Source organism: Lepisosteus oculatus, chromosome 6 (assembly GCF_040954835.1).
Source record: "Lepisosteus oculatus isolate fLepOcu1 chromosome 6, fLepOcu1.hap2, whole genome shotgun sequence".
Taxonomy (NCBI): domain Eukaryota; kingdom Metazoa; phylum Chordata; class Actinopteri; order Semionotiformes; family Lepisosteidae; genus Lepisosteus; species Lepisosteus oculatus.
The window spans coordinates 2369761-2386677 of NC_090701.1; the positions used below are offsets into that span (position 1 = coordinate 2369761).

General features: G+C 39.4%; 1 protein-coding gene across 2 annotated transcripts in view; it reads left to right on the top strand.

The window, feature by feature from the left end:
• Positions 1-384: 384 nt before the first annotated feature.
• Positions 385-16917, top strand: part of cntnap2a (contactin associated protein 2a) — a 460034-nt gene continuing 443501 nt past the window's right edge. Inside the window, exons 1-2 of one of the 2 annotated variants that reach the window (XM_015354892.2) lie at positions 385-618; positions 783-883. In XM_015354892.2, coding sequence (XP_015210378.1) covers positions 796-883 — 88 coding nt within the window. In that variant the 5' untranslated portion in view covers positions 385-618; positions 783-795. The remainder of the gene's footprint in view (positions 619-782; positions 884-16917) is intronic. The other variant, XM_015354893.2, reaches the window with a different exon arrangement.

Genomic DNA, 16917 nt, shown 5'->3' on the forward strand with positions numbered 1-16917 from the left:
TAAAGAAGCAGCTGGCCCGCCCAGAAATGCTGTATGAAAAGGTAAAATTAGCGGTTCAAGGTGAATTCTAACATCTATTATAATCCAATGGCTGGCCCTGTGTACAGTAAGTACCGAAGAGGCTTGCGTTCGGTAGTTTCATTGTCGTGAGTCCACGGAGCAGTCAGAAAAGCGTGAATTATAGGTGCCTCGGTGACACACCGATGGGCATTAGTTCTGCACGTGTGAGAGGGACACCCCTCCGCGTTCTTCCCAGCCACTCGCTAGGACCCGGGAGAAATCCCTGCTTTCTGTTCTCCGACTCGAGTCCCCGGAGGATAGTGTTTGGCGGAATGTACCAAATGGTGGAAAAGGGGGGGACGGGGGGGGGGGGGGGAGCCAAGAGGACGCGGCTGCTGGCAACTTCAGCACCTGGACAGCGACCTTCGCGTCTCTGACAGCCTTTCAAACGCTGTCCGAAATTATGTGATAATCGCCGACGTCCCGATCCGCGGCGGAGCTATGAGGCTGGAGGGGTCCTTCTGAGCAGCCTGGCGTTAATTTGTCGACGGGGGCTCGAGTGCTGCGGGCTAATAAATGAGAAGCGGCAGTGTTGTGTATTGCTGGTGAGAAGCACAGGTTAGACCGCAGAGGCAGCATCGTCCTCTTTATTTATCGCAAATAAAACAGACCGAGGTGGGACTGTCTGTAGCTTGGGCTGCCCGTGTGCGGGGAAACGTTGGTGCAAGGAAAGGAGGCGAGGAGAATAAAAGCAGTATCCTGTGCTTGTTTTTTAACTGCAGTGGAGAACTGAAGATGCTGCAGCTTCCTGGACCAGGGATAACGCTATTGCTCTGTTTTTTCAGCCGCATCAGCAGCTTCAATGCAGCTCTCCCGGCATCCCGTAAGTATCACAGGAGACTGTGCTTCAGTGCTTGAGTACTTAGCACTCCTTTGCAGAGACAGGGCAATGCAGAAAACTGGCACGCCGGGAACATGTGAAGCTCAGCAGGTCGCTCAGCAGATTCTGGAAATGGCTTTTAATATCTTGAAATCTGAATCCGGCCAAGGGTACCGTGAGCATTTGTGAAGAGCTGTGGCATAGCCCCTCTGCGACCGCTAATAAAAGCAAAGTTTTACTAGTTCAGAACGAAATGTGCCACAGTATTTTACACCGAACAGTGCGATGTGTTGCCTCTTGAGGAATGAGATTTATAATGCACCAGTCAAGAGGCTGTTTGGGATTGTCTATGGAGTGAAATTTGTGTGCTGGGATGCTTACTTTATCTGCCGGGCTTAAACTGAGATTTTATTTACATTGTATTTATAGAAAAGTGATCATGTCTTCTCTGGATTTGAATACAGGCTTAATAAGTGCTTCCCGATTAATTACGTTGAATAAATTAAAATATGGAAAGGTTTTTAAGTGTTGGTATACTGTTCATTTCCATTCTAAAGCAGAAGTAGCTTCCGTAAAGGAAAATGAGTTTCAGTGTTTTTTCTTTCTCGTTTTCTTGCGTTGAAGTAGAAGGGATTTAAGCAGTTACTGTATACTGTATTTCCACGTACAATGGGAGAGGCGCAGATGGTCGCTAGAGGTGAAGATAATATTCCCATAAAAAGTTACAGTTTAACTTCTTGAAGAATAGGAAGTGTATTTGAACGTGCTGGAATGTATGTGATATTTATTACCTGGAGGTACTGTATACCAAAGCAGTCTTCTCGGTGTCTGGGCATTTAGATGTTATTTGATGGAATTGTGTCTGTGAAACCCGATGCAAAATAGCCACGGATAAAATACTATACAGTACTCTCCTTATACAGTACACATACTGTATACTACAAACCGCGATTCTATCCAAGAAGTTTCGGGTTTCTGAAGGTTGAGATCAAATGAAAGCGAAAAAGTTGCAGAAAGGCAGCGCGTCCGCTTTATCTTGAGCGTCCTATAATTTTCTGTCCAAGCGCAGCACATTATGAGATACATGTGCGAATTCATCGCATCACATTCATTTTAATGGTCACTGGAATGGACTCGGGTACAGCACGCAAGGGCTTTTACAGTTTCCAGATGTTTTAAACTGCAAGAACTACTGTGTGGTATAGTCGAGTGATCGTTTATAATCGACAGACACGCATTTAAAAAAAAATATTTCCTATATATATACTGTATATCACCTATCATATACAGTATAGTGAAGTTGGTACCTGGCTTCAGTATGGATATAATCGTTTATCCAAAGTGTGCTACATATTTTTTTATTAACAGGATCTCCTGGTAGATCACTAGGACACGTTGTATAACTGCTGAACAATTTGAACTCTAAAAGTACCACTTTGCAGAGTTTACAATGCATTAACCGTGACACTTAATTTGATAATGCAATGTTGATACATTTGCTTTTTTGTTAAGCAAAGCGTTAATGCGAGTCTTTCGCTCTCTAATGCCTATAAAAGGTATCAGCTTTTATGAAAAGCGGACGGGCTGAGTGCCGAAAACAGCAAGGTTAACATTGCAGTTAAAAAGGACTATACACTGGTAGTTGATTGACTACGGATTTATATTAATAATGGACAAACATGCATTGAATCCTTTTTTGATAGAGCAACCGAGAACATCTCGATGTTTGTACTGGTAACTTGGTGCAACTATAGATAATTATAGATAGTGAATATCTGGTGTCTATAAAGGTTTCAGAGAGGGAATAAAGAAAAGCCTTCTGAAAAAAAACGCATCCACGAAGCACGGATTTCACGACAGGGCGCGGGAAAAGACCCTTTGTGAATCGTTCTTTTTCTGCGGCGGGGACGGAGACAATGTCTCTGCGCTCAGCCCTCAGTCCTACCGCTCTGCAGCAGGTCCAGCTGGATCCGCGGATGCTGAATTTGGAGAGTGTTCCCAGGTTAATAGCAAAATCTTTGGGTATTGAGGCGGGTAACTGGTATGGTCAAAGCACGATTACCACGGGTACTTAGTGCTTTTTTAACAGACTACAAAATTAATGGGCAACTAGAGTATGAAACAAAACTCGGTATTTTTTAGAAGACCAACAACTAATAGATGGAATTTCAGAATAATTTCCATGGAGTGGCGAGCGGACGCACCGATAATTGTGATCCCTTCTTGATGACAAGAAACGTCATTAAATGACAGGACCCCTCCTCCTGCGGCCGTTCAGTTTCCATTTATTTAGCTTAACTTCCAGCTTTCATCGCAGAAACCATCAGTTGTGATTTATGCAAGATGGGTGTTGTCTGATATTTTACAGTATAAGCAATGATGACTTTTGTTGCTCAGGTTTTTAAGACACACTTGAAGAGAAGAATCTTTAGCGACGCACATGTTTAATGATCAACATTAAATAAGTGAAACTGGCGTTATTCCCAGAAACGCGGAAGCTTATAGTATAATAATGGTGAAACTGAGCCCACACATTGTCTGTGTGGGGCTCACTAAAATCACGTCTAAAGAGTTATGTTGCTGTACATTTGCCGATACTATACAACATCAGATGTGAAACATACTCAGTTATTTGTAAATGTTATTTCCTCAATTACTGTGGTGCACTTTAGAACGATAACGTTTCAAAATCTTTCTTAAAAGTCTCACTGAACTGGCGTGCTCTGTCTGTGACCTGTATATTATGAACTCCTATAACATACTGTACAGTACAGACCGGTAAAGCGCTTTATAGCAAACTGTTGCAAAGAGCGAAATAACATGATTTCTAGGTATTTCTTCCATATTACAACAACAGTACAATATGTCCCACCAGGAGGAGAGCTAACAGAACTTTTGTTTCCCATAAAGAGAAGTTTTAGTCCAAATGTATAGCTTGGATAATAAAGAGAAGTTTTAGTCCAATTGTACAGCTTGCATAATATCCCAAGCCTGTAAAGCAGATAAACAGCCAGTCCTACTGTATATTTGCAAAGGATCTGGTTACCTGTCCAAAAACACCACATGCATTTCAGCACTGTTGGTACTCATGCACTGTCAGAGGCAGCACCCTGTAGATGTATCTCAACAGATCTCAGCAATGAAGCAAGTCTGTTTCTGCTGTAAGAGGTGTTGGTAGACAAATAGGCTGAACTTTTTGCCTTCTCTTGCTACGCTACAGAGCTCTGGAATTCTTTCCCCTAGGATTTCAGAGGGTTTTTCAGGGAGCGCTTTCCAATCCAGACTCTAAACCTTCAGCAGAAGGGCTTTAATTTCATTACTGTCTGTGTCTGTTCTTTGCATCTTCAACTGCATTCCAAAGCCTTGTTTTTTGTTGTGTTCTTGACAGTCCTAGGAGACCAACAGTTCGATTTTCCTTGTGTGAAAGGCAGGCAGATGTTTATGAAATATGGTCCAACTTTTCTCACTCATATCACTCTTTTTAAAAAAATATACAAAAGAAGGCTTATATAATAATGATTAAGATTTGTTTCATAATAGTTGCACATTTGCTCTTCCTCCATGTCTTGTGAGATCGGTGAAATTAGTTTTCTACAGATTTTTAGCATATTTTCATTGTTTCAGGTATTCTCACTCTGGGCTTTTTGTTGTCAAAGTTAAGCAGATGCAGTTTTGGATTGTGTGGAGATTCCTAAAAGATCCACATGGAAATATGTAAATGTATTATACAGGTACTGTATATACTGTAAGGAAACACGTTGGATCACAGTGCATGCTTGGCATTTAAAAAAACCCAAATACCTAATTATTTCAGCATGTTAGATGTACAGTATGTCATGTTATGTCATGTACCAAAATCGCTTTATACCATATAGGTTAGATATATGTATATATTACAATTGAAAATGATGTACCGTAATGGGTTCCCAAAGTGAAAAGCCAATTGTCTATTTTCAACACATTGCACAAGGCTTATATTGCAGTTTTCATCTACTCTGTATAAATCCTCAAGACTGAACTGATGCTTTGGTTGGGTCTGCTGTTGTTATTCACATTACAGTTCCCTTCTATCAGCATAGTATTCTACATTTTAGAGGCATGTTACAATGTTTCATCTTAAAGAAACACTCGTTTACATTGTATTTAATAGCATTACTGTACATTTCCCCTGGGGTTCTTGCAAGTGCATGTGGGAAATAAAAGTTATATTTGTTATAACTTGAGTATGATACCACTTATTAAGGAGGTATTAATGAGATTGCTTATGGGTGCTGAAGTTCCATCCAGCTTTATTTGACTTGCAAACACCTATGATTGTTACCTGTGTCTGTGGATCATGTGTAAGTGTTTTTTTTCGTTCTGACAATTAAGCAATTACACTAGCTAATGGACTCTGTGCAACTATACCCTTGACTTAATTTTAGGAGCCTAGTCAATTGCACTGCATATCTGTTGAACAATACATGAGCTCCTTGTTAAATTCCATGTCTTTATAGATATTATGTCCTCACCAGTTTGTGAGTAAATAAGAGGATGGCATGCATTGCAGTTAGCGCTGTAGCCTCACAGCTCTGGCTGTGCATTCCCTTACTGATCGGTGCACTCTGTGAGGAGCTGGCATCTTCTCCATACTGTATGTCTCTGGGGCTCCATTTTCCTCCCATAGTCCGGAGGCAGAGGGTTTTTAGGTTAATGGGTATCTCCAAAACTGTCTGCCGCGTGTGTATTGCAATGGACTGGTGCTGAGTCCGCAGAGTCAGCTGAGTTAGGCTGTGGCTTGCTGGAGTCCTGCACTGGAGGGAGTGGCTACTGAAAATGGACTGAAGGGACTCTATAATTGTGGTGTTACTTGAGCTGCTGTATTCACCTGTAGGTCCGCTTTGTTATGTCACTGTCTGCTTGGTGGCTTCTTTTAGCAAAAATGTTTAGATATCTTTTTACTTCAGAAATGTAATGTAAGACTAACCTGAGCAACGGTGTTTTAACATAGGGACCAAATATTTCTGAAAACATATGTGGTTAATTGTTATGGGTTTGGAATAGAACAAGGACGATTTGGTTTTGTTAGTGGTGGACATTTTCCCTTCAGGGTGAGAATTTGGGATTAATTAGCTAGCAAAGTCCACTTTCCCTGATGCTAATTAATCCCACGGTCTCATCCAGCCATTTCTTGAGAGAAAGCAAGGTATTGACTTCAACCATATGGCTGGACATTTTGTTCCACACTCCTACAACACTTTGGGTAAAGACCTGGCTTCTATTCATAGTAAGCAAGGGTTACAAAAGAGAGGAGAAAGAGATGAAGATAAACCAAATCAAGCTCCTGCTGCTGAAACAGAAACTTCCCAAGGGGACCCAGAAGGACTGCAGGGTCACGTTGTGCAGCAGATTGTCTGCTGACGGTGGTAAGCCAGGTAGTGGCACTATCTGATTTGAAGATAAATTGAACTTTTCAATTCTTGGCTCATTGATCTGTGAAAAGTTAAACAGAAAATTCTTCAGAGAGACTGGTGGAGACAATACAGAAATCAAAGTCATTGTGTGCAAATTGGTTTCATAAAATGAATAATTGAACAATGAAACAGGAGAATTACTCTAAGGCTAAATCAAAATGCCTTTGATTTCCGTGGGATTCATCTGAAGTTGTTTTTAAACTAATCATTACCTATGTGATCCTCACACATACACTTGCTAAACAAAAGGAAGAGTATTTAGAGTATAAGAAAGATTATTACATGAAGTCTGCAGTCCAAACAGAAAAAAAAACTGCTGCAGATGCCATGTAATACTCCAGAGTTTGGACTTTTTTGTTTTTGTCTGATCTGCTCAAGGTTTTCTAACCAGACCAGTGTACAATGAAGTGCTCACCGGCAGCTACATTAGCTGATTCTGATTTATTTGAAGTTAGTTTTATTTAATTTGTCCACGTTAAAAATTCCAAAGCAGATCTCATTACCTAGTGGTCTCCTGGAGACCTTAAGGCCTGGGATTAATAACTGTAACACAGGCACTGCTGGGAAGACAGCAGTCGGAGTAATGTTTGTTATGGTTGCTCTCTTACTGACAGGCAGGCAGACGTTTTTGTTTTGCTTTAGAGATTTAAAACGGTTCCTTTTTTTGCATCTTTTTCTGACAGAAATTCATTTTAAGCCCATGATGTGTCTTAAAACAACCTGCGGTATATTTGCGGCCAGAAAGCAGTTGAGCTGGGAATACTTCTAAAAGACCAATTTTGGCTCTGGGAGCCTGAGGCTTGAGTATGACTTAAATTCTCTTTACTTCTCGAAAATGTAGGAATTGACTGGCTATGGTTTATTTGTTCTCTGTGAAGTCAACTGCTCACCCTACCGAAGGATATAATGACCCCTTGATAGGTGCGTGACCCTGAAAAGCAGTGGGAGTCACAATCGAGTTGTTCTGGAAGTTCCCTTAATTCTTCAGGTCACCTCACCTATTACTTCACCACTCTTTGCTGGCTTTAATTGAAAATCCCTTATCCACCTGGTCCCCCTAGCTTAATGCAATATAGAGGATTTTTCATGCTGTATAAAGTAAAAAGTGCTTGAAAAAAAGATTAAAAAATAAAGGCTCCTAGCAAATTTGAAAATGAATAGGTGTGATTTCTTAGGTTTATTATAAACAGATAGATTTGTAATACAGAGTATATTTAACTAATGTAATTTGACATTATATTTGTTTCCAAATGAAGGCAATTATTCATATTTGCAGTTACAAATGAGCTTTTTGGTTGTTCCATATCACTCCATTTCCCTGTGATACACAGTAGCTGTATTTTTTCTTCTCATTGGGGACTGGCTGAAAGATTAATTTACTTAATCTCCCTGTGTAAATTGGGTTTTCAAGCAGCTTAAAAACAAATTAAATATATAGGCAGAAAGTAATAGCAATATTTGTCTTAGTTGAAGCAGATTCATTTCCCTGTTTGGCTCCTGTGTGAGTCAGGTGGAGGCATGGCATTGTGGAGGCTGTGGCAGGTCTGGCAGATGTTTTACTTTATCAGGGCGTTTCTGACCTGTTCTCACCACAGCAGCTCATGTATATACTGTATCTGAGCTCTAATAGCACAAACACTCAGACAAAGCAACTGCTTGTACACATCTGGCAGAATTCACAGGGTCATTCTCTGGATCAGCTTTCCAGCAACACAAACACACAACCAGTACAAAATGTCAAGTTCTGGAGGATAAGAACGTCAAGGAAAAGTAGATCAAAACCCCAAACCTTTGTGTAGTTTGAAATTTTCCTTTCAGTTAGTGAATCAAATGAATTAACAAGAGTCCAAAACGGATATTCTTAGTGAATGCAAAATAATAACAATATCAATTCAGGGTACAGTTTTAAAATAAAAAACTCAGGGGTCACCTGCATGACTTGAAAGGTAAAGGCGCTAGCAAATGGGGACAAGGGTTGCAGGAACAGTGTCATGGATATTACACAAAACACTCTCACTCTCTTGTTCTACAAATGTGCAATGGCAGTTTACATTGTCCCAGACCATGACAAATGTCATTGGATGTACAAGGCAATTTTGCAGCAGCTCCAGAAAATGCAGCAGATGGCTGGGTTGTAGTGTGACATCTCCATTTTCTGATACGGCAGCACATTAGGCTATATTCAACAACGTCACAACATTGTTATAACAGAACAGCGAATAAGAATAAGAATAAGAATAAGAATAAGAATAAGAATAAGAATAAGACATTTTGTTATAACATGTTATAACATTGTAATGTAACCTTGTTCTACTGTATAACTGTGTTATATTGTTTTCATGCTGCACTGGCAGCCACTAGCCAGTAACATTCCTATCATAGTGCTGATGTTTTGCCTCATTGAACCACACAACATGCAAGACATCCTCTGTTCCACTTTTGTCAGAAGGGGTGTTGTGTGCCTGTGAAATGCCTTGTCCAAACAATAATGGTGCTTTAAAAACACATGAGGCAACTGAGATAAGTATGGACCTTTCATTTTGAATCGCTTTGGCTTGATTGAAGTTTGATTTGGCAACTTTCTTCTTCAGCAGCACCTTGTGTAAAGAGAAAATTCCATTGTTTTCTCTTTAATTGCGAGCACCTTTCATTCATTTATCACATCTTTTCTTATTCAACATCAAAGTCATCCCTCAGCCCTTTTTCCTGCAACCTGTTTATTAACTGCCTGAGGGAAAGTATGACATCTCCAGATGGGAATCACAGTCATTTTCAAGATGGTGCCTAAAAAAATGCATCTTCAATATGAAACTAGTGACTACAGTGTTTTCCCAGACATTTGCTTTCCACTGAGGTGTCCTTTTTATGAGTACTTGACATCAGCATAGGAAAAATACATACAGTATACAGTATACAGAGCTTGAAAAATCCAAACAGGTGATTCCAAACATGTTACAGTGAAAGTTTTTTTTCAACACCTGTGATTGTGTGTTAATGGTTTTTTTGTTGTAACAGAAGACTACCATCTTGTGTTAAATATGACCAGCAAGACAAAAAAAACAGATTTATTAGTTTGCCTACCTATCATTTAGAATCTGATCCTAAACTACATTACAGACTTGTTAGGAAGATAACTAGAACATAGTTCAGTGTGTTTTTTTCCTGCATTGCCTCAAGGCTGTGTCAAATATTAGATTGGGGTTTATTGCAGTCTAGGTAGTTATTGAAAAAGTATCTTAAAATATGAAACTGCCAAGGAGTTGCATTAGTTTTGTAAACATAATAAAGGCAAATTTAATAGAAGTTAATGTTAGGGTTCGAATTATGGCTACATTCTTCTATAAATTATAGAATGAGCCATCAGTCACTCTTTAAAAAGATTTGTTTGCATAAACGTGGGTATTGAGTGTAACATACAGTACAAAACTTCCTGAGACATGTTTTACATATTGTGTTTATACAGGTCTCGTTGAATATCAAACCATGTGCTGAAATCAGATGAGGTAGTTTAGTTTCTACTATAATATACTGTACCTGAGATTGATCTTGAAAGCTGCGTTAATTCACCTGAGATTATCTCTGAGTAACATTTATTTCCTTGTTCCAGGGAGAAACATATTTCTGGAATGAACATCTTAATAATCCTTGACTAGAATAGTTACAGTATACTACAGTAGAGAATAGGCTTCAGGCACTGTGAGCGTGGCATGCCCTGCATGTAGGCTCCTTTTACAGTATACAGTACATACTGTAGACGGAGAGACAGTATTTTCTTTTTACAAAACCTAAGCTTGGAAAAGTAGTTCTGCCTCACTAAGCATACAAAGACAACATTTGCTTGGCAAACACATTATAGGAACCTTCAATTAAACAGTTACTTGAATAATGATTAATTCAAACAAAGAATTGTGATAAGACGCTTAAGCTTCCTAATCCTTAATACCAAGATTATTTATTCAAAAGCAGCTACATGTACAAGGTGCTGTACTTAAATTTAATTTCCTGAGTCCAGTAGTAACAAAATTGTCTTATACTCATCACCTTCCTTTTAGGAGAGCATTGATCCCATTACTGCTTTATGACTGAGGAAAGGCTGAAGCATTTAGCTTTGGGTTTTGGGTGTTGAAGTCCAGGAAGTTGGCCAATGTTTTCAATGTCCAATGCCCATGTTTTCAATGTTTAGAGCCCATGTCCACTTTTTGAATACCCATGTCCCCAGTGTCCAATGCCCATTGTGGTGTCCATTGACAACTTGTAAAGGGGGTTTTGTTTAAAGGTCTATAATCATTAATATAAGGTGGTCGATACACATCAGCACTTAGAAAGCCAACATCTGTTTGAATCTCTGGAAAGTTCAGTTTAATGTCACTGAATAAATCAAATGTCCTTTTTATTTATTCTTCCTACACCATTGTTTCAAGATGCTGCTGTGGAGTGACAGTGGTTGGAATTGACATACACATCACATCCATTTCAGTTTCTCCTACCGGCATTTCGTAGTGCATTCAAGAAGTTCATAATGGCTCTTTACACATTGTGTTGAAACACTGGGAGGCTGCTGAGGTTGTACTAATAAAGGGGATGGCGCAGGTCTCCAAGTGCAGTCAACACAACACATCCAGCAGAGCTGTCCTCTGGATGGTAGGATCTCACAGCACAGCCTCTCTGCCCTTCACTGAGCTGCGTTTTGGTCACAGTACCTGTAGGACAAGAAAATCTGTTTGCATCCTTAATGCTTGCAAACACCATCACATTTCATTCCTCATACGTTCTCCCACTCTTTGTCATTGAAGGGATGCTCAGAATTTAGTGGTTCAGATCTTAGTTATAAGATAAGATATAAGATGACTTTATTAGCCATGTACAATTTCTTGTATTGGGAATTTGTCTTTTCGCAGACCCCAGCTTGCTCTCCATGAGACACACGGACAGGGAGAGAAGCTTGGGGTCAGAGCGCAGGGTCAGCCGTTTATACGGCGCCCCTGGAGCCGCTGGGGTTAAGGGCCCAATGGAGTAGGATTCCTCTGCCAGCAACGGGATTTGAACCTTCCAGCCACAGAGCCACCACTCTGCCCCTTAATTAGGAATGGAGAGGAGGTGTACTGTACGTGCAGTGTTTCTTTAAATAGTCACCTTTAAAATGTTCTCCTGTGCCGTGGAGATGAAGATCTTCTTCCTGTGGGATCAAAAGAGTGGATTGGGAGAGGGAGGGATATTCCCAGGGGGAGGAGGTTTACTTCCTTTCAAGAAGAACACACATTTTCATTGATGACACAGCAGCTGTCCAAGAGGCTTTGCTCTCCAGTTCCAGACTTAGTATCAGTCAGCAAAAGATTTGAGCTGGCACAGTTGGTACTATTCAGCATTTTCCTGCCTGCATCATAATTGTAAATTGTCAATAAAAATCAAGGGTGAAAAGGAAAGAACGTTTTCAATATAATTAGTCTTTCAGCTCAATTACTATCTGGATTCTGGTTAAGGTTGTTAGAAGTATTACATTAAAAACGCAGTTTTCTTGCTTTCATGGTTACACTGGTGAAGAGACACACTGCATATTTAAACTGTTAACTTTCACGCTTACATGCTTTGTAATTAGGACTTTTTATCCAAGCCCGCATCAATTTGCAGTTCTCAAAATGAGAACTGAAACATGCTCTAATTAGGAAGCCCTTTTCTAGTTTTGTTTTTCAAATAGTATGTCTCTTTAAGTATTGATTTTAAACAAATAATAAAAACTAGCTTATATAGTGCATTCAATCCAGGGACCTCAAAGGACTTTGCAGACTAAAAAAGTATCACAGTATCAAAATAACAACAATATAGCAATTCAGCAACAAAGCATCTCAGTTTAAAAACAAAAAGAAAAGAACCTGAAGGATAATACACAGACACAGCTCCCAGGTCTTCAATCCAATTTTAAACACAGAGCAAGTTAAAAAAATGATGTATCCGTAGCTTTGGAAAACTGATTATTCACATTCACAACTGGGAACAACTGCAAAGGCAGTTTCAGAGGTTTAATTTCAATAATCAGCCCCATTGCTGCCATTTTTCTTTTGTTCGGGACCCATTTGGCCTAATGGTTTTTAGATCCACACCCCCTGAGGTGAAGCCCCAATATGTTTTTCTCTCTTTATTTTAGTTGGGATGTACTCTTCTACCTTAATATATTTTTTGTGAAATACAGCTGATGTTGATGTTGTCTTTGTTCCTAACTCCGTCTTGGAGAAAGGAACACCTTCCAGTGGCTTTGAAGAGTGAGTTATGTTTTAGGAAGAGTAATAATAGATGAAAATTCAAAGCTGTTGCCCACCTGCCCATTTCCTCAGTCATTGATCTGTGGAAGAGATCACCTCGCTCATCCTCGGCTATTTATGTCTAATTGTATTTTCCCATCTCACCGATTCTGTTATCTTTATGTACCTGAAGAATTTTCCACACCTATCAGGCACGTTTGTCTTTTTTTCCTTGAGTTTTAAAGGCAATATTATTTCACAGATGATAAGCTGGGAAGGAGGCAAGTGGGTTCTTTGTCTGCCTGGGTAAGTTGGGCCAACGTAATAGTCTAAAAGCTGATCCTATACAACGTTTTCTTCCAGTTTATGTGCATTATAACCTGTATTTCTTCCTGTCTGACCTGTGAAAGAGAGGGCTTTACCTTTCAAATTAAACTTTATCTTTAAAAAAACATCCATTTAAAATTGCCCATAATTGCCTCTCATCACGAGGGGAGATTTCAAAATTAGCTAGCAGTAGATTGTTGATTATGGAATTATCCCTTAGATGTAATTGCTGATGAGTTGTAATTTTGCATTACAGGTTAACTAGTTGTGTTTTTTTTTAATTTAGCAATCAAGTCTGCATAGCCAAGACCAACTGAATCTGTATCACAACTGTGGTTGTTTTAATTTTACATTACTATAATTAAGCACTTCTCTGTAATTGTTTTAATCAATTATAAACCAACATGTTCCTACAGTATAGTACACATGGTATGTTATATTACAATATCATATTTCAAAGTGATTAGTCAAGGTAACAGTGAATGACATTTGGAAAACATTGAAATGAGACTCCTTTCACTCCTGACTCATTGTATTAACCATAGAAGAAACAGATTTTGCCTCTGATGTTTGTGCAAAAGCTACAGTATTTACTGTGTGTGACATGCTAGGCAAAGAGAAACCTTCCTAAAACCTTACAAACCTTCCTATGGTATATTGGCAATGGACACTATACTTTGGAAACAAGCAAACATTTTAACCTCACTTAAAAAGTACCACAGTGCTTGGAAGCCTTAATTGGAAGGCTACTCTTAAGTACATTTATTATGAGTATTATTTGCTAGTCTTTGATGGCCTGGTATCCTGTCCAAAGTGAATCCTTCTTCTTGCATGAAGTCACAGCAGCAGTTAGAAAATGGATGGATGGAGTATTTGCTAATATGCTTCACAATTCTGAACATAAGAAAGGTTAGAAATGAGAGGAGGCCATTTGGCCCACTTAGCCCATGTGGTAGTTAGTATCTTATTGATCTGATGATTTCATCTAGCTTTTTATTGAGAGGTATGGGCATCAGCAATATGACTATAGTAGATATTTTTTTCCACACTCTGTTTTAAATGCACTCTCACGTTAGTTTCCAGCGGACTCGGCCTCTTGATGTCAATCTACGGAATTAGCGTAGATCGCCATCAAGAAGTTGGGGTGGGCCATGAAAATCATGGTGTTGTTGTCACGGTTGTCGTCCCTCCTCTAGAGGGCGCTCCAACCTTTTATTATTAGTTCCATCATTACGTGCTTCTGTCTCCTGTTTTATCCATCACTATATACTGTAAGTTATGTGCCTCTTAAGCTCTGGGCTCAGTATTGGAAGACAGACGTCTGAAGGTCTGCTTATCCACCGGGCTCAGGAGAAGCCTGAGGGCAAGACCTTTTCCCCAGGTGTCCTGACCATCTGAGTCCGGGGCTCGGAGCGCCTGGCTCCGTTATGGTTTTATTTTCCATGTTCCTGGATCCCTTTTGCCCATCTTTGTCTTGGATTGATCTCCCTGCTACCTGGACTTTGGACTGCGTCCTGTTTTTCCCTCTTGGACTCCCACTGGACTTGCTCGCCTGCGCTCCCTCTCACACCCTGAACACCGTCGGCACCTCTCCCTGTCTGTCCTCCCATCCATATATCTCCGTGTCTTCCCTCTAGCCCTTTTCCAGTCATTTCCGGACTATACCGTCTGCACAGGGTCTCTCCATAAAGCACGCAGACACTAGCATCGAAACACATGACTGCTCAAGTCTTGTCTGCACGTAACCCAGAGAGGGCCTCACTGTTATTTTAAATGATAGGGTATGTGAATTTCAGCCTCAAAACCTTTCATGTGAGTTGAAAAAGGGAACTTTACACAATGTTGCTTGCACTTACTAAAAGTTCAATAAATCTTGCAAACAGAGTCTAAAGTATTTGTCCTTTTAGAGGTCTGTTTCCCTTCAGTGTAATTTCATTGCATGTCAAGGACATTGTTTTGATTATAAGTACTGTAGCAAAATCTAGTATTCTTTATGGAATAATACATATAATTTATTTTTCATGGAATTTTATTTACTATATTACAAATTCTGACTACTGTTTCTAACTAATGTGAGAATGATCTAGAATAAAACTAATAACTAAAACCTTCTAATACGTTTTAGCAATCTATAAGTGAATGAAAGCAGTTGTTGATTGGATGAATTTAGAGAGAAAAAAACAGCGAAAATTGAATGCAATTCAAAAACAAATCGCATAGATCTAGATCTATTAAGAGTGATTCTGTACTTTCCCTTTAAAGAGTTCAAGACTTTATTCATATTTCTTGGATTACAGAGTAATTGACTATTAAACCACTCAATGACTAAATAAAAAAAATCATTTCTTCTTCTATTGGTGGAAAGGTAACATTAAACAAACAGCATCTTGACCATTTTTTTCTAGACAATATTGGATGGAGCGCAATATTTTTACTGTAGTGTGTACCGATGATAGCATGGGCTGCTTAGATAATAGCAGTACATTAAGCTTAATGGGAAGTGGAGTGGCTCTTACCGAGATCTGCCTGGAGCCACCTGAGGTCTCTGTATGTCGTGATGCATGGAGCTGTGAGCACAACAAAATACTTTTGGCCGAAGTCTTCCCGCTTACCTTGCTAATATGAGGATCTAATTACTGGCAGAGCTTTTAACAGGCATCCTGGGAGGTGCTGGCCAGTGTTTGAGTGCCACAGTAAGGTCTGCCATGTGTTCTTTCTGTAACACACGCATGCTGGAGGGTGCAACACTCGGCTCACAAGACGAAACCAGAATAAAAAAGGAGACAGACTGCCACAACTTCTCTATGTGCTTTGTTTCGCTCTCTTGTGGTGAATTAGTCGTTAGTCTTTTCTGTCGCTGCTCATCGGAATTTGAATTATAGATCAATTAAAACAATTTTATTTCAATATTGCTCCCCTTTAGGAAGATGGCTGTAGAGCTGCCCAGGCATTGCAGGCTATTGACTTCATGGGAGTTGTGGAAGAGGGAACAGAAGAAAAGACATCTGCCGGTAGCTCAGATGAAACGTTACAGTGAACTATCCTAGACTTAATTTGAAAGGATTTATGAAAAAGATTAATTGAATTAGAATTATCCCCGTGGTGGCGACAATGGCATATTTAATTTCCAATAAAGGGTTTTTGCAGAGTTCACATTTTGTAGACTGGTTGCAATCTACCATATTATCTGTGTTGGATATGATCCCTGAAAACTTTTAATGCAGCGAACCTGAACTGTGTTAAGTCCCTGGCTCTGAACTTTTTGTAGCATTCATTAACATGTTCTAGATGAATTACTGCCTACAAAACCTTCCAATATCATAGGAGACGTTGCTCTTTTCAATTTGTCACCCAGTCCTGAGAGAGGGAGGTAAAATATTGAAATGAGTGTTGAATTTGGATTATGGGCTCAAATGTAGTAGAATTTAACATTTAATCTGTCTTGGGAGCCCCTTCTGAGTGATGCTGCTGTCCTATCAATTTTGGCATAATGGCACCAAGTGTCTCCTATTGTTTTCATTTCCATTTATGAAAATGCATACTTACAGGCATTATTTTTTTATTTCTTGACAACTGCACTGTTTATCCCTTAATGCAGAATCGATACTGTCACCAAACTGAATGCAGTACTACAGGACAATGGTGTAAATAATCTTGAGTTATGTCCCTGTTAATTGCAATAATTTGTCTTCCATTCTTTAGCCAAAAAAGGTGGCCTTCAGAACGCATTTTACTCTGCAAACACATTACAGACGTACAATTTAATGTAGAAGAAATTTACCCTGAGTTAAATTTATCAGAACTTAACACAAAAAATGAAATCAGATCCAATCATATTCTTGTTTTTCTTGTGGTTAGAGTTTGCTGTTCAGTCTGTTGAGTTAATGGTTTATGATTGTTTCCTCGAAATCGTTAAGTAATATTACATAAAATGTGAAATGCAGCAAAGAAATTGGGTTGCCCTGATTTTTGGGTGCATAACTGTATTTAAATAGTGAACATTCATGTTTTAAGCTGTTCT